Consider the following 26490-nt stretch of genomic DNA (forward strand, 5'->3'; position numbering starts at 1 on the left):
CTCACCTGTGCTCCCACAGCTGACCCCATACTTGCCTCAGCTGATTAATCAGAGGTTCAGGCTGTGATTACCAATCTCCCATACAGTTTACTATTGGGAATACTTGATAACTGTCATTTCATGGCTGGCTCTTCTCTTTTGGCACTCTCTTTCTGTTATACAACCCCACATTTTAACATTATGAACTCAGAGAATAGGATAATTTCATTAGGTATCTGAGGGCAGTCTCAGGAAGAACTGTTAATGCTTTCTCAACATTAAGGAATAAATGTGCTAAGATGGACGTGTAACCAATTGCTAAATATACCCTCTTGTCTGCTGGGTGTCAGACTCATTCCACAAGATCACACATTAGACCAGAGAATTCTACAAGGGCTGTTCCAAAAGTAATGCCTCCTATTTTATTATGGTGTCCCATGACATCTCAGAGCTCTGGCACTAAACAAAAGACTCTCATCTCCTTCATAAACAGAGGACTTTTTGGCAGATATCATGTCTCATACTTGACTGATCTATGATACTGGCTCTTAATAAAAGAGTAAACATTCCCCATGCTGGGTGAATTATTTTATTAAGAACATAATGCTGGGTGCTGCAGAGGAAGGTATGCAGGAAATTACTAAGAGTTTCAAATCTAGGGCTCTGAAAGAGATTTGTAGTTCAAGGAAGTCTCTGAATATATTTGCTCTAATGCCAAAACAGTCATACAGGAAGAAATGATAATCACTTTATTTCATCTAACAAAGACTTTTGTATAACATATATGAAGACTACTATGCAGACGACAGAACCTACTTTTGGGTACACTATCTATGACATATTCCATCTGTAAAGGAGTGCAGTGATAATATCATAGCTCAGTACAATAATGCACTGGCAAACACTGTACATTAGACTGGTAAAATCTAGTTGTATTCTATGGATTTCTTTTTTGTCTAAGTTCTTTTCACAGCACTGAAAAATCTTGTGAGATTTATTAAATCATCTCTTCATTGTTGTCTCTGCCTTCGAACAGGTACTGGCACTGTTCACTTTGCCATCTCATCATTTTAGCTTCACTGTCTGGTTAAGTGCATTGTTCATGCTGTGTTTTGTTTGGAATTGTTAAATACTTCCTGTGCGTGCACACTATTCTGTCAATTGCAATCTAGTTTACACTGGTTTGACGTTGTGGTAATAAATCACACTGCACTGTGGGAAAGCTGGAGTAGAATACACAAACTGTTCTTCAAAATTCTTATCTAATTAATTCTACAGGAACTCTTTTCACATAAATGCTGAGTCACAGTGGCAAAATGTGAGGGATGGCATATCAGAAATTCCTCCTCCTCTGCTAACAGCATGGGAGGGAAGAGCTGTGGCTTAAGCAGTGATATGGCTCAGACACAACCTCTGCAAGAGAGAAGGATGAAGATATAATATTATATAAGAAATTGTTATTTCTCTTGGGGGACAGAAGAAAGAAATAAGGCTTATTAATATTATTAATATATCTTATATAAAATATACAATCATTATTATAATTTATATATAAAAATAAAATGCATATATATAATATATGACATCTTATGTATATAATTATATTACATATATATTTATATAATTATATATTTTATATTTTATTATCTTATATAATAATTATATAAGAAATGTATATAGGCATATATATATATAATTATATAAGAAATTATTATTTCTCCAGACTTATTTCCATCTTTCTTCTGTTCCCCAGGAGGGACTGTGTCTGTTGTTTGACCTTGTCATCCTCTTTGCTCTTCCAGTGTTTAATTATGTTTTACATATAGTAGATACAACTCTCTTCTCTTTGTGATGCCCTGAAATCAGCTCAGCTGACCTCCAAAGTTGCATTCTCAAACTGATGAGTCACTGACCTTCTGTGATTTGTGCTTATGTCCCTGTGTCTGGGCCTCTACTCTTAAATCCTCTGTGGTTATCTTGTCCTCTGGTCCTTGCTTTGGTTCTGTGAAATCCAATAAGCCTGTGGCACACAGGGCCACATCTTCAAAGAGGAACAGCATCTCAAAGCTCAATATTAACATAACATCTCCCAGGCTCCCTCCACAATCATTGTAGAGATAAACTAACTCTCCAGAAATTCCAAGTGGAAAAAATGGAATTTCATTTCCTTCTTATCCTCTTTTTGAAGGACTCCACTGAAGACTGTGATGCTAGAAGGAGCCTTAGATATTCAGTCTCTCTTGGTTACATCAGCCCTTGAATATATTGCCCTCCATCCATCATCCTCACCTATTGCTCCACAGCCTTATTGAGGAAGCACAATTGTCTTGAGTGTGGGAATGTGCAGCAAGGCAGGAGACACTAAAAATAAATCCTCCCATAAACTCGTTCAACAAAAGAACTGAACTAAGTTACTGAAAATAAGGAGAGGAACAATAACATTTGAATAATACACTTGAGTCTCCATAAAAGCAAAGGACACTGCAGTCTTTTTTAGTATTCTTCAAGAACCACTGAAGGGAAGATTTTATCTTAACCGTTCTCACCAATCATTCATTTTACTCCTGCATCTGAAAAGATGTTTTGGACATACATTCTTTTTGAGCTCTTCTTACTTTACCCATAGCTTCCTTTCTTAAACAGCATTTACACCACTGCTGTTTATTCCTTTGTTTAATTAATGAGCTTGTTTCTGACCCTAGCCTTCCTTTCTTAAAAAACTGTTTTTTTTTTTGTTTTTTTTTTCTTAATTAACATTTTAAATCAATCTTTGTATCAGTTCTTGTGGAATACAATTTTATTTCTTTTTAGTGGAGTACTTATGTAAAAAAATACATCAGTATTCAGATTATATAAAATGTACTAAGTGGTTATGCTATTTGCTGAACATCTGACCCAAATATCTGTGGATAACTTTTATTCCTGTGTGCTGGAAAGCCCCAAATACATTTGGATTTTTAACTTACAGTCTTGTTATATCCATTTTTAACTTACTTGTTCTGCCTGTGTCATAACAAGCCTGCTCTTCTGTATCAAATGCTTACTGCTGTCTTTGATGGTAAAGCCACAATTATTATATTATCATTTAGTTATATTTTACTAATTCCTATCAGCTGCTTTCCATTGCTTCCATTGTTTCTGGCAAAGAAGATCACTTGTATTCTGAATCAACCTGATATATTTAAGATGCCCCTACAGCTTCCTGAGAGTATATAGATGGCACATTGGGTCAAAGGTCCTTCTAACTAGTGATAGGCAGTTACCAACAGCAGATGCTTAGTCAAGCATATAAACCCAGGAACCATGCAGTGGCATTGTCTGAGTGATATTCCTCTGCTTAGTCGCTGAATCCATGTGCACTTGTACTATGAACTACCTTATGTCACTACAGTTCTTGCAGTGTACCTGCTTGTGTGAAAGATCACCTCCTTTCATTTATTTTGCATCTGCTGCCTTCTTCTTTTATTTGAGAACAATATCATTGTCTCTTGCATTGTTAAAAATTGTTGTTCTCCATTTACTCTCTGTGTTGCCAAGGGCTGCAAAGGTTGCTAATGTACTCCCTTCTCACTGGTTTCTTTTTCATACTAGCACATTTCCCACAGAACTGGTCCAGCTCCTGATAATCCCCACTGCCCTTCTCTGAGTCTATTCTAGTATCTGAGATGGGAGAATCATAAAAGCTGAGAATACCCAAGGTGTGGGCACACTGCTTCCATACAGAGAAAAAATAATGTTCCCTGGTCTATTCTCTGTTCCTTTCTTTGTAATTTGTAGCATTTTGTTTTCCGTCCCGACCATTTGAACATTTCATTAAAATTTTCCTACAATTCTCATTTATAACATAAATATCTTTTCCCTGAACATTAGCAGCAGTCAGGCTGCTATTTTAAATGCACACTTTACCAGTGTGAATAATTTGATCATTAATACTTTCCTCACTCTTGGTTTTGTTCCCAGTACTCCTGGCCTTTGTTACCAATAACTCAGCGATGACTTTGAAAGTCTTGTTTTGCTTCAGATCATTTTCAGCAGCTGCCTGCTTCGTGTGTTGGAATTTCATATCCAATTATTTGATGTAAATCAAAGCTTCCAGGCTACTACTCAATTTAAATTCTGCTTCAAAGCCATGACTAATTTGAAAAGAAAAGGTTAATATCCCCCTTTTGTATTCAGAGAGATATTTTAATTCAACATGGTTCTTATCACACAAAACAGTCGTATGTTTTTTACCTTAGACGACATGCATATTTTTAAAACAATGTACTCTTGTACTTTTTCTCACAAAGAAATGTACATCAGTGTTTTTTCCCTTTTAAGTTAGTCTCGATCAGATCTATGATAATTTATTTTGATCCCACATTGTGTTTTTCTCATTCCTGAGGAGTACTTCTTAATTATCCAGTTTTCTTTCTGAGACATGTATATTCTCTGTGGAATGCACCAGATATGCATTCAGAGCTTTGAAATGTCACGAATTTCTGTATTCTTATTTTTTTACATAACTTATGTTGTCACCTGACAAACTACACTTGGTTTTGCTGCACTATTTTTTGAGATTCAGATGTCTTACTATGAAGACGTTCGGAGTCATTGACCTATACAACATTCTAAGCTGTCACTAATTCTCCTGCCATTGCCGATTTTTGGAGCTCTTACTTCCAAAAAACAGTAATAATTTATATAAATCAATGGTTATTGAATATTGCACTAGGTCTGTCTATCTATCTATCTATCTATCTATCTATCTATCTATCTATCTATCTATCTATCTATGAGTAGGACTCCCAGAAACTGTCAGTAACAACTCAAAACTACACTAGTGCCTTGATTCTAGTGGAAAACTACTTTTTAATGTTCTATGCCTAAACTCAAGATCTTATGCAGAACAACTATTCTCTTTAAGGACTTAGTGAAATACATTGATTTTAACTCAGGGACATGTTTTAGCAATACCAGTGCAGAATAAAAGGAAGTACAATACAGTAACAGCATAAAGAGTGTCTCTCTTGAAATGTGATTGCTGTTGGTTAACTTTATAAGGAACATTTTCCTGGAGTGGCAGTAGAAGTCTATATCTTTCTTGAAAAAAACAACAATGCACAGCTATTAGGAAATGTATTCTAACCTTGGAATTCCAGTATGGTGAATGATTTCCCTCTTACAAACCTCGTTATTTTACCAATTGTTTACTGCAACTAGAAATATCACTAAGGATGCCTGTTGAGACATCAAATTGGCTTCAAAAGCCAAATAAGCTCATTAGGTGTATTCAAAAGACTAGCTGCATATATTAGCTGATCAAAGCCTACTAACTGACTTTTATTTTTAAAAAAAAAGAATCATTTCTACAACAGTGCACTTTTTTTTTTTTTTTTTTTTTTTTTTTCATTGATGACTACAAGACTAAACATACATCAAATGCAATCATGGTTTAGAATATATTTATAGTTAGGTCTCTTCCCATCAAAAACTGCTCAGGTTTATTTTCTTCTGATACAACTGGTAGGGGGAGAAGAAACAAAACAAAAAGAAGGTATATTGGTCATCAAACTACAGAGGTCTCTGAGTATCTAATACGCTGCAAGTGCCATTTTCCACACAATGTGATTTGAACTGTCCAGACTGATACCGTCAAACCAAACTTAAGAATGCAATTCTGGAACCCAAAAGATTCTTCAGTTATTCAGCTCAGCTGAAATGAAAAACCCCACAGGTCTTGAGTATGGAAAATTGTGACTGCAGCATTTTTAAAATTTCAAGATCTTTTGCATTAAAGAACATATGTGGAATAAACTCCACAATAGTAGACCTCTTGGAAATCTGGTCTAAAAATTACACTTTCTTTCTGGCTTGTAGCACAGGGATGCACCTCAGCTGTCAGATATCTGAGAGATTTTCTGGCAATCTGCAGGTTTGGGAAAAAAAAAAAGCTATATAAAATTTTAATCTTCTCAGCCCTTTCTGAGACATAAGAAGAAGAGATGCCTCTTAAAGGTTATTTTTGAGAAGACATTCAGTTTTGATATCACATCTCAGGACTGTATTGAAAGGCTTGTATGTCATGAGGCACACACCATACTCAGAGCCCTGTGATGACAAAGCAGCTTCAGGAGTTTAGGGTGCTGAACAAGAAGAAAAGGAGCTTGACTGAAATTATAGAGCCTGGAAAGTGCCTAATAATATTTTCTTCTATTATTTCATCAACTTTAACAGTTTGGGAATTAAAACCAATAAATACAGAAGTAAAATGGAAGCAGTATGGATATTCAGAGTTGTTCACAAATGAACATTATCCCAAGAAAGCAACGACACGAATGAGGCATGATTGTGAAAAAGAGGGGTATGCTAGACAAGGCTTAAAAAAGACTGTTGAACAGACATGGTCAAATTTTCTGAGTTGAATATCTGGTTGAAACTCTATGCATTGTACTCAGAAATTCACAGGTAATGTATTTACGCTGACTGAAAATGGAGTTGCAAATATACAAAATATACAAACATATATACAAATATAGGAAAAAAAAAAAGATTTTTTGGGGGGTGATCTTGAAACCTATTCTCAAAACAGAAAGTATGGCTTCATATTTTTTTTGCTGTTCACAGGACTGTCTTTGGCCAAAGTATCACAATGCATACAATTATTTTCCACAACTTGTGTAAGCACTGCACCGCTGTGCCCTCCTCATGCTCTGGTTTCAGCCCAGACAGTGCTGATCACACACTGATGTGTGGCTGGGGCTGAGCAAAGGGTGTGCACCTGAATCATGCCAGGCCACTTGGCAGGGAAGTGCCACCATGACAGTGCAGGACAGGAGATGGGCTGCAGGTTGGACATGCCTGCTCCAGGGCTTTTTTCAGCTCCAAAGCAAGGCGCGCAGTGTTAGAAGGGGCTCTGGTTCTGTTCCAGTTTCTTTGCAGGTGATAACTTCCTGTTGCCCTCTGCAAAACTGCCAATGTCAACTATAATTTAATGATTGCATACAATCAATTTATTAAAACATTGTTGCTGAAGCTATCTGCTCCATTAGGTTAGTCCCAAGTTCTGCCCTGACTATACTTACTCACAGCTGGCTTCTTACTTCCTTGGTTTAACATTATTTGAGTTAGTTCTTAACTTGATTTTCCAAGAGAAAAAATTTTATGCGGTCAGTCTCCAACCTTCAACCTCATGTTTACTGCCATTATTTTTTTATTTGCTTCCCAAATTAGGCAAATTGACAAATAAGTACAGGCTGAGTTAATTGTAAGACTGTAAAAACTGGTAATTTGCTGGAGAAAGGAGAACTAAAATAACCCAGTCAGTTAGTATCTGTTCTGCCTTCTGTTACTTGACGAGGTCATCAAAGCATGTTTTGTTTGGCAAGAGCCAGAACGATGTGCTGTGATGTAACTCAGGAACTGAGAGGAGCAAGGCTTTGTGCAAAGCTTTGGTGCAATGAAAGGAAATGCTCTCTCAGTTTGTGAGATCAGAGAGAAATAAGGATGTAGGTGAAAATATTAGAAATGTAAAGCAAGAGAAGATAAAAAAATTCAAGAAACTTGCATTTTTATTTTTATATGGATCAAAGTATAAATTTCCTTATCTGAAGATAAATGTCCACTGAGGGGTTTATAATGCAGCTCAGTAACAAAACAATAAGGCAATTTTAATATGATATAGGAGTAGGGTTACATGTTGACCACTAGAGAGCAACAAATAACCAGTAGTTGTATGCTTAGTACAGCAAAATCCCAGCACTCTTCAATGATGAAACACAAAGTAATACAGACGCAGATATTAACATCATAATATAGCAGTACCCTCTTGCTACTCCTTAACAGTCCTAATACTCTCCAATCAAACAAAATAGCAGAAGTGAGCACTCTGATAATCAGCAGCAGCCTGCATCTGAACAAGTGCCTGCAAGGTATCCTATAAAACATTCACTTTGCTTTGTTGGATCAGGTGTCATAAACCATGGATACCAGCTGCAGAAATGTTAAGCTGGTTTCTTCTGTCTCTGATTCCAAGCCTGAGTTACGAGGGGGTGGGAAACATTCAGAACTGAAGCTTCTTTTATTTCTATTTTAAATTCTCAATTTTGTTATTTGTGACTGCACATTCAGAAAGAAAAAAAGAAAAAGAAAAAAAAATTGTGTTTTTCTTTTCTAAGTGTTCTGAACTCTTAGAATCATAGAATCATAGAATGGCCTGGGTTGAAAAGGACCATAATGATCATCTAGTTTCAACCCCCCCGCCATATGAAGGACCACCAAACACTAGACCAGGCTACCCAGAGCCATGTCCAGCCTGGCCTTGAATGCCTCCAGGGATGGGGCATCCTCGACTTCCCTGGGCAACCTGTTCCAGTGTGTTACCGCCCTCTGTGTGAACAACTTTCTCCTAATCTCTAACCTAAACCTCCCCTATCTCAGTTTAAAACCATTCCCCCTTGTCCTACCACTTCTACCCTTGTAAACAGCCATTTCCCCTCCTGTTTAAATGCACCCCCTTCGAGTACCAGAAGACTGCAATGAGGTCTCCCTGGAGCCTTCTCTTCCCTAAGCTAAACAATCCCAGTCCCCTCAACCTTTCCTTGTAGGAGAGGTGCTCCAGCCCTCTGATCATCTTAGTGTCTCTCCTCTGGACCTGCTCCAAGAGTTCCATGTCCTTCCCGTACTGGGGCTCCAGGCCTGGACGCAGTACTGCAAATGGGGCCTCACAAGTGCAGAGTAGAGGAGGACAATCACCTCCCTCTCCCTGCTGGCCACCCCTTTTTAATGCAGTCCAGAACACAGTTGGCCTTCCAGGCTGCAAGTATGCACTGCTGGCTCATATCCAGCTTCTCATCCACCAGGACCCCCAGGTCCTTCTCTGCAGGGCTGCTCTCAAGGAGATCTTCCCCCAGTTTGTATAAGTACCTGGGGTTGCCCCAACCCAAGTGCAACACCCTGCACTTGGCCTTATTGAACCTCATTAGGTTAACATGGGCCCACTTCTCCAGCCTGTCTTGGTCCCTCTGGATGGCTTCCCTTCCTTCCAATGTATCTATAGCACCACACAGCTTGGTATCATCCACAAACTTGCTGAGGGTGCACTCGATGCCATTGTCTGTGTCACTGCTGAAGATGTTGAAGAGCACCGGTCCCAGGACTGACCCCTGAGGGACACTGCTTGTGACCGGCCTCCAACCTGACACAGAACCATTGATCACAACCTGTTGGCTGTGTCCAGCCAGCCAATTCCTAAATGCATCGTACAGTCCATCCTTCAAATCCACACCTCCCCAATTTAGAGAGAAGGATGTGCTGAGGGACCATGTCAAAGGCTTTGTAGAAGTCCAGGTGGATGACATCCATCACTCTTCCCTTGTCCACTGAAGCCATCATTCCATCATAGAAGGCCACCAGATGGGTCAGGCAAGATCTGTCCTTGGTGAAGCCATGCTGGCTGTCTCAAATCACCTCTTTGTCTTGTAATGTGTCTTAGCATAGCTTCTAGGAGGATCTGCATGCAGAATGTAGTCTATACATACTACATTATATTCCATAGTATTACTATAGAAAATATATTACAACTCAGTATATGTTCACCCTAGAAGCCAAAATGTTCCTGCACTGCAAGTGTGTGTTCCATTCTCCATATAATTCACATCTACAAAGTATGTTCACAGAACACACATCCAAAGAAGCACTTCCCCTCCATTCCCAGATTCAAATAGACTGTGCTGTCGCATTATCACAGCACATAGTGAAGATTTACTTACCTGACTATAGTCTTAAAGAGCGAGAGGAGGATTGTTATGTGAGGGTGTTGCCATAGCTCAAGGAGAGATTCTGCATGGCTCCAAAAACATGTCCTTTTTCACTGTCAACTTCTGATATCACGACTGTTTTTTGCAGGCTTTTTAGTACATTTCTTTCCCGCTATTGGGCACTCATGAATTTAGCAATACGCAGAGCAAAGCTGTTCCAAGAAAAGCTCTTAAGGCATTTATATTTTTTGTTCTCTTTCCTCCTGGGCCTTCTCCAAGCACAGATGTTTCATAGTTCTGCAGCTGCATAGCAAAGCTGTAGCTCTACAGCAGCAAATCTGTGCCGCTCTGTCTGAGGCCCTCCTCAATCTAGAAGCCACTATCAGCATTTTGTATCGGATAATCTTGTTACTGGATGCAAAGAAATGCAGGCTTATAACAGGATAATCAGCAGCAGAGTTGAGGTGAATCAGGTGGGTATCACACATTGACCAGTATCACAGAGGACAGTGCAGGAGAAATAATAGATATTGTTGCAAATGGTGGAAAGGCATCATCTCTGCTGCAAGAACTACGTCTCACTGCAAAATAAGGCACGCTTGCAAATACTAAGAAATGCCTCTTGCTTTAGGGTCTTCTCCTATGTGGCTGTCCACAAGTGAATAACACTGCTGCTATGTGGAGAGTCAGGGAATCAAAGGACAAATAGAGAAGGAAGGACTTTTCAGGAGTAGGAATTCAGACATCATCAAGGAAGACTGGTTGATAGCAAAGGAAAGGAGAGAGAGAAAGTGATAAAGGCAACAATTCTCTTCTCTCTAGTAGCTGAACTAGGCTGAGGGCTGGAAACGAAAGGAAGAAGAAGGGATCTCACCTGACTTACTTCTTTGAGGTCAATATCTATGTGACAGTGAAAGGAAATGAAGAAGCCTAAAGTGTGGGGAAGGGTTTGAATTTAGTGTAGCTGGAAGACACTCTGGAAGATGCAATTTGACTCAAGTTTTCCATAACAATTGTCTTTTCTTGGTGACATTGTTTAGTCTGGCCTTATCTAAATACTGAATGATCTATTTGCTTTTGCAAATACCCCATACAGTAAAGCTCCATTTTAAAGACGCTATCTGCAAGGACTCTGGATCCCAAGTTTAAGCACAGCAAATAGATACTGTTGTGGTTTTAAAAGGGCCCTACTGCGCCCAACACCGCACTCCGGGCTGCTTTCCATATCCGCTGCGATGTCAGTCACGCCTCGCAGTGCCGCTCTCTCCCCCCTGGGGTCCCCACCACGCCGGACCGGGGGGCGCAACGCGCCTGCGCCACCGCCGCCGCGCGTAGAACGTTGCTGTAGAGCTCTACACGGCGCCGCCGGCGGGAACGGCAGCGCAGCGCTGACCAATGGGCGCTCGGCCGCCACTGAGGTCAGTTCCGCCGCCTGGTGCTGTGCACCGCTGAGGTTGCGGCAGCCACGGGGGGCGTGTGTGCTCCCTCGTCGGGGTACCTCACTCGTTCTCCGAGCCAGGTAAGGCTCCCCCAGCCCACCGCCGCCGGCCGCGCACCGAGCCGCCTTCACGCCCGCCCGCAGCGGGAGAACCGGGGCTCCCCCGTGGCGAGCGTGGGCCGCGGCGTTGCTCAGTGCTGCCCCCTGCTGGCCGCAGCCGGCACTGCGCCGTAACGCGGGCGGAGCCGCCTCCCCGCCGGCGGCGGCGGCAGAGGGCGAACGTCTGCGCGGAGTGCGGAGGGGTCCGCCGAGCGGCGCGCCGTCCCCACCGGGCAGCTGTTCAGTATTGCCTCTTGGAGATACACGCTGAGCTGGGCCGGCCCCGCGTCCTTTAAGGGTCGGCAGAGCTGCTGCGTGGGTGGGCGAGCTGCCCAAAAAATGGGATTATTTTTTTGGTGTTGTGTGGCGGATGCTGCCGGCTCGCGGGCGCCATGAGGCAGCGGTGGAGGCGGCTGGACTGCAAGGCTGTTGTCTAGGCTTGGCGTCCTGGCTGCTCGTCCTGAAGAAGAACAGCTTTCGGGTTAGTAGCCGTGTTACTGAGCGAAGCAGCGTGCTGCGCTGTGGGTGTGTACGTTTAATGCTTTATAGTATTCGGATGGAAGGTTCTCTTGGTTAAATCCTGTATTTAGTTTTGTTGCTAGAGAATCTTATCATAAAAACGTATGGCATTGGTCACTTAAGGCAATTTTCGTATGTAAAAGGACTTAAAATTCTTTTAAAAAATAGATCTGTGTTAGCATGGAGGTAGTTTAAGTGCCTCGATGCACGCTTTTAATAAAAATAAGTCTGTTTTTTCTTAATTCAGAAGACTAGTGGTATTCCATAGGGATTGCTAGTGTTCTATTCTGCATTGTTACTACAATGCAAGGCTGTGGTCAAGGCCCTTTTTCCTGCAGATCCTTATGTAAGAGGCCAATTTGATCAGGAATTGAACACAGCGATGATTTTTGCTATCTCCATGAGTGTTTGGAGGACTTGGCGTGGAGGAATATGTGCTTTCATGGAGCTCTTTAGTCCTTCCTCTGTTATTATCTGTGGTGCCATGTTTCCTTGCTTTGTTGCTTACAGGCCTTAAAGCTTGGAGCGTGGTAATGCAAATGCAACTCAATCCTTGGGATATACAGAAAGATTTTTAAAGAAATGGCTGTGAATTCTTTGAAATGGGGGAATGTGCAGCATAAATTTATAGGTTGATTGTATATTACGTGAGAAATTGTGCTAGCATCTTCTTGGGCACTGCCAAAAACAGTCCTTCTGATATAGTGATTATACATCAGGGTGCTTTGCTTGCTGTACTGCAGTAAGACCATCAAGCAATTGGATTATATGCCGAAGTCTTTTATATGTCAGATACAGCTAGGCCTCTCTGGCCCAGAGCCTTAGAAAAGCAGACCTCGGTTTCAGTAGAGTACTGCATAATGCATTTTATATGCACTTGCCTTCTACAGATGCTTGCAATGTTAATTAGACGTTTTTTTTTTTCCCTGCGCATTGGGAAAAGAGTTACTTTTAATCAGTCTTGTGCATAACTTCGTACTGTAAGTGCTAAAAGTTCTGAATGTAATTATTTTTTTATGAACAGGGAAACAACTGTATCTTTTGTAATAAACGGGAGCTCTGAAAACCTGGTACATGGTCTTTGCTCTTCTCCACTCCCTACATTGACACGCCTTGTTCATTTTGATGGAAAAGCTTCATGTGAGTTTCAGATACAAAAGGCACTGCGTGTGATTAACTGTCATTTTGAAACAAAATGCATGTTTTTTCTTAAGAAGGATTACAGATAAATATACTCCGTGTGTTTGACTGGATTTTAATACAAAATCAGTTGTTTTGGTTAGTGTAATGTGTAATACATGAGTCAAGCACTTTGGAGTTTTCCTAGCCATTAGGCCTAAGGCTGTGACTGATTATTACATGGTTGGGTCAGCAGGACAGTTAACTGCTTAACAGAGACAGCCAACCGATGCTGAATGGGCTTATATGGCATAATATACAACTGCGCAGTGCAGATGTGATAGGCTTTCATGGCAATTTAAGTTCTTCCATAGAGATTCACATTTTACACACACGGTCTTCCTGATACAGTGATGCATAGTGCCTTCCAGTTCTTTATAAATCTTTCTATAATATAAAATAAATAGAATGACTTGCATGGCTTTTCAGTACCAAAGCAGGCCTTGATCGTTGGGTGCAGGCTTAGTATGTGAGAAGTTTATGCTTTGCTGATGAAATTTGATCGCATATGATAAAAGCATATTGCTTGCCGCATCCATTTTGTTGATAGCAGTGTATGCTTTGAGGAAGTGCTTGGTGGGAGTGAATACTAAAGTTTATCTTCTTTCTATTGTCTTTCCCCCCCAAAAAAACCAAGAAAATTAAGGTATTTTGAGGTATTTTCATACAGTCATTTTTCCAAATCCATTGTTGTAGAGGCAGTGATTGTACTTTTTGGCACTTCTAGTACCTTTTGCTTTGTTCTTCATCTGTCCCATTCCTGCAGGAGCAATTCAGAATCCTTGTGGACTTTCAAATCTTATTTCAGTGCTATCTTTGCTTTGGTCTGCATGCCCTGGATTTGGTTGTAACTTGAAGAATACAGTATGTATCATTTCATTAAATCTTCTGGAGCGTGTCTGTGCTAATACTTTTAATTACCTCACACATTCTTCAGGGTAGGCCTCAGGCTTCTCCCCCTCAACCATTCTTGCTGATATGAAGTGACTGGATGTTGGATTATTACAATACATTTCTGTGTGTATGTCGTTGGTTTTGTTTCTCTGAAGTAACCAGAAAAAGCGAATAGATTTCAGTCTAGAAAAAAAAAAACAACAAAAAAGGCAAATTTATTTCAGTTTAGTAAAAGACATTTTACAATATACTTTGGTTTAGCCAAAACAACAGTGAAATTGAATGCTTTGCCTCCAGGCTCTCCCGAGTACTGAATAGTTAATAAGAAAAGATAGGTTGGGCAAAACTGGGGAGACAACAGTGGATGTCATTTCAGCAGCAGCTGGTTATTCTGTTCTTCTTCACCTTGTGCTGGGTCTGGTTGAGATGAAGTTAAAAGTTTTTCAGAGCAGTGTGTTTGAAGTTGTGGCTAAGACAATACTGATAAAACAACCACTGTTTTGGCTGTTTGCATAACATTAAGGCCTGCCCTTTTTCTCCTTGCAGCCCTCCCCCACCTCAGTAAGTTAGGAGTGAGCAAAGGACTGGGAAGGCACAGTGCTGAGACAGCTGGCTCAGATCCGTCAGAGGGGCGGTCCATACGATACGACGTCATGCTCTGCAGTAACAACTAGAAATAAAGGATAGAGGAGAGGGGGCTTGGCTTCCAAGGTGGTTGTAGACTGGCTGGGCATCGATCTGCCTGCGGGAGGCTGTGAGTGATTTTCGTTAAATCACTGCCTTCCCATCCCCCAGCCTCTTTCCTTTATTGAATGTCTTTGTCTTGACCTATGAGTTTTCTTGCTTTTGTCCACAAGTTATCCCTCCTTCCTGCACAGGGAGGGGTGGGAAATGAGCAGGCAGCTGTTTGGATACTGGTTGAATTTAACCCACCGCACATCTGAGATGCATTTGCAGTACTCAGCATTAAAAACCTGCTTTCTAACAACTGCATTAGAACAGTATTACAATATAGCATTTTTCATGGATCTAAATGAAAGCTTAAGTTTAGTGTTATGCTCATTTGCTTTTGTCCCCAAATGTCAAGGTATTTGGGTTAGGAAAGATTTGAAAGATTACTAGCCTGTTCTTTGAATTACCTCTATTAAATTCTTTTAGTCCTCTCTTGGGCTGGGCAATCCAGATCTGCATGGTCAGTTGAAGCATTTATCAAGTGCTTGACAATTTCTGTTACTTTTTTGTTTTTAAATGGTGATGGATCCTTTTTCATGTTGTCTTGTAAGGTGAAATTTACAATGTTAATTAAAAAAACAACAACACTTTTTTTTTTGTGATGTCTGTAGCATAAAGTGATCTATACTTACCTATTGGTTAGTTGATGTAGAGTGTAGTTTCAGTGTGAGTAAGAGGAGCAAAAAAATCAAAGACAATCTAATTTCACCGATCCTTCCCCAAAACATTTTGAATTACTTTTTAAAGCTGTAGAAATCCTTGAAGTGCTTTTGGTCTGGACACAACACTAGAGCTTATCAAGGGCTCATAGCATCTTGCTCTTGAACTGAAGCAATGGATCTCCTGAGCGTAGACCTGCTGTCAGTCTTTCATGTGAGCAGGATTCATCTGAAGTTTTAGAAGTGGTATTTGCAGGTGAGGAGTGCAGTCCTTTCAAGATGATCAGAATTTTTTATTTTACTCTTTATGCAGTTCCAGGAGCTACTGATGGGTTTTACAGCTTTGCAGCCATCCATCTGCTAGAGACTGAAAATAGAATTGTCTTTAACCAGTTTTCCAGCTTCTTACTGTTGTTGGCGATTACTTCAATATACTTGCTTCTTGTAGAGTCCCATCTCTAGGGCACCATTCTCATAGCAGGTAGGAATATTAGCAGATAGGGCACAGATAGGTGTAAGAAAAACTTAATGGATCAGATGTTTACTTATTTTCAGGCACTGTGAAGATGTTCCACAGTATAAAGTTCTCATTCTGTTAGTATTACAGTAATAGGATGCTACTCTGATCTCAGCTTTGTGATAGGGCTTTGGAACCCAAATCAAGTCTGTCCCCAAAAAGATGTGGAGAGTGAGGAGTTAGATTCCAGGAGCAGAAATGCCCATCTTCTGTAAGATGTATTAAAATGCGACAGATCTGCATAATGGTATGTCAGTAATTGAGAAGGTTTGAATAAGAAAGGTATTGAACTGAGTAGTTCTTGTTGTTAGCTTTGGATTTTATCTTATTTATGTCTCAAAAGCATATTTCATTTTTCTGTTTTCCAAGTGTCAGTGGGCTTATAGTTCTGGCAGAAGCTTTTGAAGCGGAGATCCTGTTCATGTTAAGTGTAGAATAGAGACAGTTCTAGAAGCTTTGGGGCCAAACATGCTTTGCAAGTTAACAGAGTGCTTTTACACTGATATTACTGTTTTACCTCTGCCTTCTGTTGTTTTGCATATTTTATTTGATGGACACATTTTTTTATTATCAGGTTGGAGTGAATTATTTATATGGTTGTTGACATATGTAGAAGTGATCGTACTGTGCTATTAATAGTGAGTAAAAGTAATTACTTTTTGCAGCTGCTGATTGTTTTAACTTAATCATGTTGTTGTAAGTTATTATACTGAGAATATGTGAAGTAGAAAATGCATGTGATTACGTATTAGCAAGACTGGAGCTGAAACATTGGTATTGTTCTTTTCTAAAGTATTTCTACCCGTACTTGAAGAATTTTTATGTTAACTTAAAAATCCTTTATTTACAAAAACAATCTTATAGTTGTGTGTTTCTGGTAACCCTTGTGGTCACTTCAGTCTTGCCTCCTGGGGTACACAAATGGGTGGTATCTGTAATGTTTTATAATACCTTTTCTATACTGCCAGTATATTTTTGGATCAGATGCTTACTCATTTTCAAGCATTGTAAAGGTGTTTTGTAGTTTGAAGTTCTCAGTCTGGTTTCGTAGTAATTGGATGCTGCTGTGTGATCTCATATGAGAAATGTCCTTGACTGTATATAGAACTGAAAGCAAATTCCATTGCTGAGTTCTGTTGTGAAGTGTCCTCCTTGCTAGGCTTAAATACATCTTTTTAAATGTAAAGTTATTATGACATGGAAGAAATAGCATACGCTCTGCAGGTTTTGATAAATATCAGATCATCTTGTAAATTTATGAACGCTGAATATGAGCAAATACTAAAGGGTTATTTAACGGATTATGTTTTGCTTACAGTTAATGATTCTTTGTGCACAGTAGAACCAACTTAATATATTAACAGATTTGCATGCTGTAATTTGGCTGGAGTTAGCTAGTAGTTGACTAGTTCAATGATTAGTAAACCATAACTGACTTTCTTCTGTTCTCTATTCTTTAGTGTGGCAAGTTGATTGTATGAAATGAAGAACATGGAGTATAATATGGATGCGAGTGCTTGATCACCATTTCTTCCAAAAAGCATATTTTGTGGATTGGTGGACTGAATTGAGTAACTGATAAGCCACATACACCAGACTAACTTCAAGAAAACATTCTTTTGCTGCTGTTTGATGAAGCTGGTGCAGATTTGCATCTTCTGAAATGCAGCTGAAAAAAATGAGGGAAATTCTACCAAGATTGTACCCTGGCCAAGTTGATGATAAAAATAATTCCTTAACTACATCCCCAAAGCAATCGTTTGAAGATAAAACAAATCCGTCGAATGGTGATGATGATCAGAACTACTGTTACCAAGGGACTGAGGCTGAGAATAATAGGCTGTCACTGATAAGCTGTATGAAATGCAGAAATATTCAGAAAGTTTCAAAGCAAGACTTAGAAAAGCATAAGAAACTTGGGTGGACTGAAGACAAAAACTTCATCTGCAAGATGTGCAGTCATCTCACACCGCCTGCTTTTCATTTTGTCCCTGAAGGTGCCAATGCTGTAGACTTTGAAAAACATGAGAAAACTTATCCAAGAAAAAAACAGAAAGTGTTTAAAGTTAAAAACTTTTTGCCCGGTAAATACTACTGTGATAAATGCAGATTTTCAACAAAGGATCCTTTGCAGTTTAAAAAGCATGTAAGTCAACATGAAGAAATTAAATTTATTTGTTCCTATTGTAATTATATATCCTACACCAAAGGTGAATTCCAGAGACATTTGGTGAAGCACACTGGAACTTTTCCATATCAGTGTGAATACTGTGAATATGGTGCTGTTAGGCATGACTATATAGTGAAACATACAAGAAGAGTGCATGAAGCGCCCAAAAAACGGCTGTCAAATACTGGCATAAAACGTCAGCAAAAGAAGTCTGGCTTACCAAGTCAAAGCACTTTATTTGAAAAGCAGAAATATGAAGAAATTGCTTTTCAGAATGAACTTTCAAATTCATCTTCAAATATCACTTGTGAGATTCCAGACAAAGCAACTAAAATAGTCTCTTCACCTCATGATTTAGAACGTAGCATCAATGCAGCATTAATCCAGAATAAAACAATATTGGAGCCATCTGAAATAAGCATGTGTGAGAATCAGAGTGTGGAAGTTGAAGTTTATTCTCCAAAAATGGAGCCTTTGCAACCTGGAATGCCTTTAACTGTAATTGCACCATCTGAACTTGTAGTTCCTTCTAACTGTTTAGCTCAGATAGTAGAAATTAAAATAGTGAACGGAGCTCAACAGCTGGTTCTTAAACTAATTCCTATGAAAGAAGCAGCTTGCAGGCCTGTGAACTGTGCTGAATTGGAACTTGAGAATCAAGGTACAGAGCGAACTGCAGAAGGAAAAAAAACATCTTTATCTTCAAATGAGTTTCTAACCATGGAAGTGAATGTAGACAAGTTATCCAGTATTAGTAACCAGCTTAATTTAGATAGTAAGTATGACAAGAATTCTGAATGTGTTTATTCATCTGATTCTCAGTATTCAGACTGCAACTCTGCATCAATTCAGAAAGAAGACTCGTCAAAATTACGCCTTCATTTGGTGAAAGGTATTGATGTGCATTCAGGTGTTATAGAACTTTGTTCTCAGTCTTTGGTGACTAATAGTACTGAAAAAAAATGTGATCTTAAATCACCCAAGAGGGAAGTGGATGGAAAAAGTAAGTTACGTTACGATTTGTATTGTTATGAAGAAGGTGTAGATACATCTCGTCCAAAGTATGCCACTGTTTCTGAAGATAAAAGTTCCAGGAACAATTCAGTAAAGACTACTCGGGAGAGCAAAAATTTCTACTCTTCTGCTGTCCTTAAACAAAAAGATATGTTTCCGATAAAGAGGGATGACAAAGAATGTAGGAGTCTGATAGTCAACTCTGCAGAAACACATTTAGCTGCTAAGGGTTTTGATAGAAAATCTGTTACGTGTTCTGAAGCAGAAAAAAACTTTCATGTTTCTAAAGCCTCACCTTGGGAGGACATGACTTTTAGCTTTAGCAAAGTAAAGAAAGCCGAGACTGTAAGTCAAAAAAATAATCTTCTTCTGGAATCACTAGAACTACAGAAAATGGAGAATAAAAACAATCCTTTTGAGGGACCTGTTATTTCATCTGTATTTTCTCTTAGCTCTGGGGCTGAAAATGTTCCAGAGGGCATCAGATGGGATAATACAACTCGCAATAAGAAGTCAACAACGTTGCTGTGTAGAAAAATTGCTCAGCTCATGTCTGCTGCTGAATCTAACATGAAAGCTATGCCTTTGAGATGCCAGGCTTCTAGTAAAAAGATGCATTTCCCTCAGGAAAATTCAGCAAGCTGTGAGAGAGCTGCTTCTGTCTCTGAATTGGAACAAGCTATGTCTTTCCCTCAAGTGCATGGTGGAAATAATGTAATGGGTAGTGATGAACAAAGTAATGAGCAGCTACTTACATTTGCAAGAACATCTAAAAGCAGGGTGACTAAAAATTCCAATGTTGCTTCTCCAGTGTTTATCCCCAAAGGGACAATGCTGAGAGTGCTCAATGCTGCTAGCAGTCAAAATTCTAGAGGAATGGAAAAGATGAGTGAAGCATCAGCTCCTTCTGCATATTGCAATGAGATGCTTCTGCCTCGTCCGGTTCCTGTCAGTGTTTCTGAGAAACTTAGCAGTAATCTGCCATGTTTGCCTAATCAGAGTGATCCAAATACTCAGTCCCGAAATATATCACTCAGGCAAAGACCAAAGCGAGAGATGAATGCTAAAACTAGTAGCAAGCAAAGCAGACCCTATTCAAGAAGTCAACAAGGACCCAAAAATAAGGTAAAACAAGCAGGTTTCAGGGAACTTCCAAAAAGAAAAACAAGAACACAGTCGGAAACCAGTTCAGGTTCAGACATGTCGTATCTGTTGACAGCAAGACGTCTTCGGCTTGTCCCTCTGAGAATGAATCAGTTGATTAAGTGCCCTCGTCGTAACCAGCCAGTTGTGGTACTAAACCATCCTGATGTCGACACGCCAGAGATAATCAATGTAATGAAGACTATCAACAAGTATAAAGGTCATGTCCTGAAAGTGGTTCTGTCAGAAAGGACAAGTAGTTGTCTTGGTGTCAAACGTTACCGAAAGCGTCTTACTCTTCAGAATGCTGAGACAGGAAGCCAAGGAAAAAAGCAGAGTATGCTAAAAATGAAACTGAAAAAAACACATAAAAACAACTACCAGGTGGTGGAAGCCTCACCAGCTGAAGCACTTCAGTGTATGTTTAAGTGCTGGTTTTGTGGAAGAGTATATGCAGACCAAGAAGAATGGATAAGTCATGGACAGAGGCACTTGATAGAGGCAACCAAGGGTTGGGATGTTCTTTCACATCCAGTAACAAAGCACTAATTGAGAGACTAGTTTTGTCTGTTTTTAATCTTAATTTTAATGAGTGCCATTAATTTCCTTGAAAAGCAAGTTAGGAAAAACTGCTTTACTTTGCAAAGGAATCTCTATTGTTAGCAAAGCGGAAAGGAGAGCAGAGTTATTAAGATACTGAGAAGCTTATACTGAGAACTAAGCACTACTTTGCACTCCTGTGTTTGAAATTTTTATTGGAGGTCAGCTTCATCTCTTCCGTAAGACAAATTTGAAAAGAATTTGCTATGCAAACATTTTTCTTGTTGCCATTATCTGTTCTAGGATGCTGTGCTGTACCTGGTTTCTGCTGGGTCTGTACAAATAAAATCCTAGACTATGATATCTGTCTAACATGGTTTAATTTGTTTTATTACAACATAGTGTTTCAGAGATTAGGCATACATGTAGTAAACAACACCTTCAAATCCTCTATGGGCTGCAAGTGTACATCACCGTTTTTAGTGGCAATTCAGGCACAAGCTATAGGAAGTAAAACTTAAATTCAAACACTGACTTTAGAGGAATACAAGGGTGTGAGAAATCTGTGAGATGAGAGTTAATCCCACTAGGTCAAATAGCACTAAAATGCTTGATTTTTTTTTTTTTATTTTTTTTTTTTTTCCTAGTACTTAGTTTTTATCTAGCTTGTATTGCATAGATAATGAGAAAAAGAGCACAACCATGCCAGCCCTTTGTACTGCTTTTGCTGAGCAGTCAGGGTTGGTTGGAGAACGCGTTAAACTTGGACTGAGAGGGGAGAGAAACTTTTCTGTGTGATCTGAGACTTCAGAACTCTAATGCTGGATGTGTATTGTAAGTTTGAACTGGAACTACTGTTGTGAAACACTGGTAGTTCCTAGCTCTTCATTTTCACTGTTGGTGCATTTTTGTAAACAGTTTAACTAAGCTGGGAATATTTTTCTAAATACTCTGGCGGATAATTCATTGTTTTGATAAAGTATGTATGGTATCTGTATTGACATGTAAATATTTTAAGACTTCAAAGTACAACAAAGCTAAACAGTTAAAAGGTTGCTTTCCACTAATTTTGCAATACTCTTAAAGTTGTTCAGAGACTTGGTGCTTTAAGTGAGACCTTCTTCATCAAACATTGGAAAAGTTTTGTATCATTTGTACCATAGACTAACGTATTCCACAGAACAAACTTCCTTTTCTCTGTTTTGTCAGTAATAATGAAAGGACAGTTCTCATTTTTGTATTCAAATGGAATTATATTTTTTTAGATGGGTACACTAGAGGGTTTTTTCACTTCATGTACTTTTATGCCAAACCTGACAGTACTATTTACATTTTTTTTATTCTGAAAATAGATTCCATTTTAAAACTCTGGCATATCACATACAATAAATAGTAGAACTGTTAACACAACAAAAATATGGTTAAAATCCCTCCTTTGTTAAACTCTTTCAGTCCAGGTTACTGTCCATATTAATTTTGTTTCTGTAGAAGCGACAAAATAAATGGCTTTGAATTTGCTTCTCAAGAGTTGTTGCTGGCAAAATAAGAACATTCTTTATGAAAGCTGTACTCTGTGTGTGCGTGTGGAAAAAATGTTGCTGTTCAGCATTATAAACTAGGTGGTTTAAGTATACTAATAATGCGTGTCTTTAGTAAGCAAGTTTTCTGTTTTGGTGAGCATCTACAAATCTTTGTGTGTTTCTGACATCGTCTGCTGTCTAAATTGTTAATCTGTTCTTTTTTTATCGTGGGTTTAAATTAGAAAAAAAGAATACTTTTCTTCTAATGTAAAATCCTTTCGTAAGTTAAATTGTGTGGTGACTATAAAAGTCTGAAAGCAGATTATGTCATGCCTCTTTTCCTTTTTGAGTTCTGCCAGACTCAGCAGAGCTCCAATGATTAGATGGTGTCGTGTCAAAATAGTTTCCTTCAAGTTTAATAGTCTCAGCAGTTTGAGAGAAGTAAATACAATGAATGAACTTTTGTGTTACTGTCCGGTGTGGGGAAATGAAAAGGTTGTAGGGAAGTCAACAACCAACTGCTCAGATTTGTTCAGTCAGTGCTAGTTTGTGCCATTGCACAGCACTGCATCATAACCTGGGTTGGAATTTCATGGTCTGGGCTTTAATGTTTTAATTCTTCCAATTACCCACTCAAAGTGAGAAAAGATGCTCACTGATGCTTACAGACAGTGCTAAAGCTTTCCTTTCACGTCCATAACAAAACTTCCCCAAACTTAAGTTGTATGAATAAATATTGCATTTTTTTGCTGGAAAAATACTTCACCATTTCATCTGCTTTGATACACGCTGGAACATTTTTGGGTGAGTTTGAAACTTCTACTGTTTATGCTGATGGTTTTTATCTGTATCCTTGGACGTGGTAAGACTTTGAAGCTGCTGTTTGTGAAATGGTCCTAATGTACGTGTGTTTGAGCGTTCAAAAGTGAGATACAAGTGCTTGCTCTTTAAGCTAAAGGTCATGTTGTGAATAGGTTAGTTAAGCAATAGACCTTTTATCATTAAAGGTGTCCCTAGGATTTGCTCCAACACTTAGGAGCATTGACTGATGCCCATTGATTTCAGTGGCTACTGAGCAGGGATTTTTATTGTGCAGATACACACACTCACACAGAATTAAAGTGTTAAACAGCAAATACTCAAATACTGTTTATGTGTATTTTTAAAGGAAAGAATAAATTTTTTTTTTGATACAGAATGTTTTATTAGGTTTTGCTACTGAATGAGCTTCAGTGGCATTCAAGTAAGCAAGGCTGAATCTGGTTTTCATCTTGTATTGTGTACAATGCAAGATAAACAAATTGCTCAACCATTGTCAGAGTTTCAGGAGTCAGTCTCTTAATGCTTTTCTGCACTTTACCCTCAATTTTGTTGCATCTGCTAGATGCAAATATATTGCAAGTATTAAAAAAATGGGTGTCTAATCCAAGTTGGAGAGAAGATTTTAGTGGAACATACAGATTTCTTCATAATACGGGGAGCTGATCACTCGAAGGTTGACCTGGCTTTTCACACATTTAAATAATAGAACTATTTATATTTATTCAAAAGTTGGTGAAGTTAAGGTAGGATATGTCATTTGTGCAGCTTTAATGGGTGTGTAAGGTAGCACTGTACTCTCTGGCTTCCTGTTTTATCCTTTCCATCGATGAGTGTGATGGGAACGTACTTGTAGAAGTCAATTATATCTTTCACAGAATTGAACTTCTGGGGGAAAAAAAAAGATAGAAATTACTGGTTAAAAATTTAAGTGATACTTATCTATAGAATTAAAATAAGTGCAAATTAATGTGTTAGAAATAGGCAGTATTTTGAATAAAGTTTAGATGAGACAATCTATCAAAAGACAAAAAGCAGCAGAATTTAACTCTCATTTATCATTTGAGTCTTGTGTGATTAAAGACCAGCTGGCTGCTTGGAGCAAAAAGGGAGAATGTCTAATCCTGGGAATGCAATATCACTTGTGAAAGTTTGTAATGGCAGGAGCAATGACAATTTCTCAATCTTTTCACTAAGATTTTACCTTATCAAAAATAACATTTAGTAGTGCATGAAACATTGCTAGTTTATCTTGTCCTTTGATTTTTATTTATTCATTTATTTCCCAATGCTCAGTTTACCAAGTAAGTCAGTATAAAATCCCTTTAAAGCGCAGTTCTACTTTTATTCATTGCTGCTGGCAACAATGACATCCTTTAATTCTGTTCTTAAAATGAAAGCTTTATTCAAGGTCCTTAAACTGACTCAAAGTGGAACTGAAGGCTGCCCTCACCTGTCCTACTGGTGAGAGTCCATCCTCGATTCTGCCATTCTGATGGTTAGCAATCCTCCACTAGTCTACTTCTCAGGCAGTGTTGTAGTCATCACCCCGTGTCTTTCAGTTTAAATAGGACACCTCCCTGTGTATACCTTCTAAGCTTTTGCAGGTGAAACAGATTTGACTTCTAATTTTAACTCTCGAGGTAAGTGATTGATTTTTACTATCACCATTACAAAATTCATCTTGAATCTATGAATTCGTTGTTATTAAATTGCTACAACTGTACACAGAAATGTAAGTATACTGTTACTTTAGTGCTTTGAAAGAAATGCATGCCTTGTTATATCACATTTATTCAATGTACAGTCTATCGCATGTGTGATGATGTCTCATGGAAATCACTGTCACTTCCACCTCATCCACACCCGGTTTAGGACAAGAGGTTTGGGTGTAGTCTGCCATTTGGTGTAACTGCTCTTGTATTATTTTCTGATGAAAGTTATTCTATTGAAAATTAGCTGAGTTTAATTTTTTTCATGATTTTTTACTTGTATAGTTTTTTTTCCTCTTTGCTAAAAATCATGTGTTTTCTGTCTGGTAGGTTATTTTGCAAAGTAAATAATTGTTTTTGGTCATGAAGAGACTTCAACATGAGTAAAGGTTTGAGTTGTTTAGGTCTGTCATAGGAACTGTGTACATGAAGAGCAGTAGAGTTACAGCTGTCTGGATCTTTAATAGAGAAAAACAAAAACTGGCTGGAGTGGGGGAAGGCAAGTAAATGGTGTTTAGAACAGCAGTTTTGAATGTAAATGCTTAAATTTCATATTAAATGTCCCATTTGTGGATCTGATCTTCGCAGCTTTTTGTGATTTGATCTGAAGCCAGCTTAGTACAATGTAAGAAATCCAGCTAAATTGCTAGTAAAATGCTAACAGAATGAAAATCCTTTTTTGTCTTTGTATTCATTCCAGCTTGATATTATTTTATCTGCAAGGAACTTCAGTAAATTATTTCTGATAACCATTACATTAGCACAGAAGTAAAAACTTTCTAAGATAAAATTCTGATAATCAGATATTTTCTACCTCATAGGCCCTTTATAAAGGGCTATAAGAGCAGAGGGGCATAAGAGCTAGTGATGCTCTTCTGGAAGTTGAATTCAATGTGTTTTATATATATATATATATATATATATATATAATTTTCTTTTTCATGGTACAAAGCATAACCATTATGCAAAGAATCAAGAGTTAGGGACAAACTTGAATATTTATATTCAATGTCTATAAAATTTCAGTGTGTGGAAGTAGACTAAACATGATGCAGAATAACAGTAAGACTGAACCTTCTTCACTGTAAGAGCACTGAGGCACTGGCACAGGTTGCCCTGAGAAGCTTATGGGTGCTCCAGCCCTAGAGGTGTTCATGGCCATGTTGGATGGGGCCCTGAGCAGCCTCATCTGGTGGTTGGCAACCCTGCCCACAGCAGGGGGTTGGAACTGAATATCCCTTCCAACCCCTTCCAGCCATTCTATGATTAACTGTATACTTCAAATCCTTGTCCTCGAATTGCAGTTTTCCAAGTTTAGCTTCAGTCCAGACCCGCTGCTCAAGATGCACTTTCTGTGCATAAGATGAAACAAACAGAGTCATTTGTTATGGTATTTCCTGAGATGGTGAGATTGTGCTCTGCTTCCTTTTAGTTTAGTAAAAATCCCTTCCCCCTCGTTGGTTTTCGTGTTCATGTAATTTTCAAGTTCCCTTAATTGTCAAGTCTGCTCAGATGACAAACTAATTGGGTTTTTATCTTTATTCAATAGTATTTCAATTTCATTCAGGTTCTTAAATCTCTTGTTTCTAATCTGAGCCATTTTCATCTGGTCAGTTACAGGAAGACTGAACAGCATAAGAATCACAGAAAGCTAAACTCTTCGTCTCATTAATTTATAATAAAACCCCAGGAAATTATCTTAGAGGCTCAGTTCAGAACCATAGGCAATATTGTACAGAAGACTGCACTACAGCAGTGCCACAGTAATGGTACCAGCAGTATGATTTATTCTAATCTATTGCTTCCCAAGCTGCTTGTG

At 38.8% G+C, this 26490-nt stretch overlaps 2 protein-coding genes across 4 annotated transcripts in view; one reads left to right on the plus strand and one right to left on the minus strand.

Moving 5' to 3' along the window:
• Positions 1-11098: 11098 nt before the first annotated feature.
• ZNF518B (zinc finger protein 518B) lies at positions 11099-25339 on the plus strand. 3 transcript variants are annotated; one of them, XM_072336223.1, is made up of 3 exons: positions 11425-11734; positions 12797-12912; positions 17214-22455. In XM_072336223.1, the coding sequence occupies exon 3, from the start codon at positions 17417-17419 to the stop codon at positions 20627-20629; it is 3213 nt and encodes a 1070-aa protein (XP_072192324.1). In that variant the 5' UTR covers positions 11425-11734; positions 12797-12912; positions 17214-17416; the 3' UTR covers positions 20630-22455. The 3 variants fall into 3 exon arrangements, with proteins under 3 accessions (XP_072192322.1, XP_072192324.1, XP_072192323.1); XM_072336221.1 differs by lacking the exons at positions 11425-11734; positions 12797-12912 and adding an exon at positions 11099-11235; XM_072336222.1 differs by lacking the exon at positions 12797-12912 and having other exon boundaries at positions 17214-25339.
• CLNK (cytokine dependent hematopoietic cell linker) overlaps positions 23716-26490 on the minus strand; it is a 34131-nt gene continuing 31356 nt past the window's right edge. The window contains exon 17 of the mRNA XM_072336224.1: positions 23716-23847. Coding sequence (XP_072192325.1) covers positions 23716-23847 — 132 coding nt within the window. The remainder of the gene's footprint in view (positions 23848-26490) is intronic.

This window comes from Excalfactoria chinensis, chromosome 4 (assembly GCF_039878825.1).
Source record: "Excalfactoria chinensis isolate bCotChi1 chromosome 4, bCotChi1.hap2, whole genome shotgun sequence".
Classification (NCBI taxonomy): Eukaryota; Metazoa; Chordata; class Aves; order Galliformes; family Phasianidae; genus Excalfactoria; species Excalfactoria chinensis.

Coding starts and splice junctions, on each gene's coding strand:
- ZNF518B (XM_072336221.1), top strand. CDS start 17,417: ATGCAGCTGAAAAAAATGAGGGAAATTCTACCAAGATTGTACCCTGGC.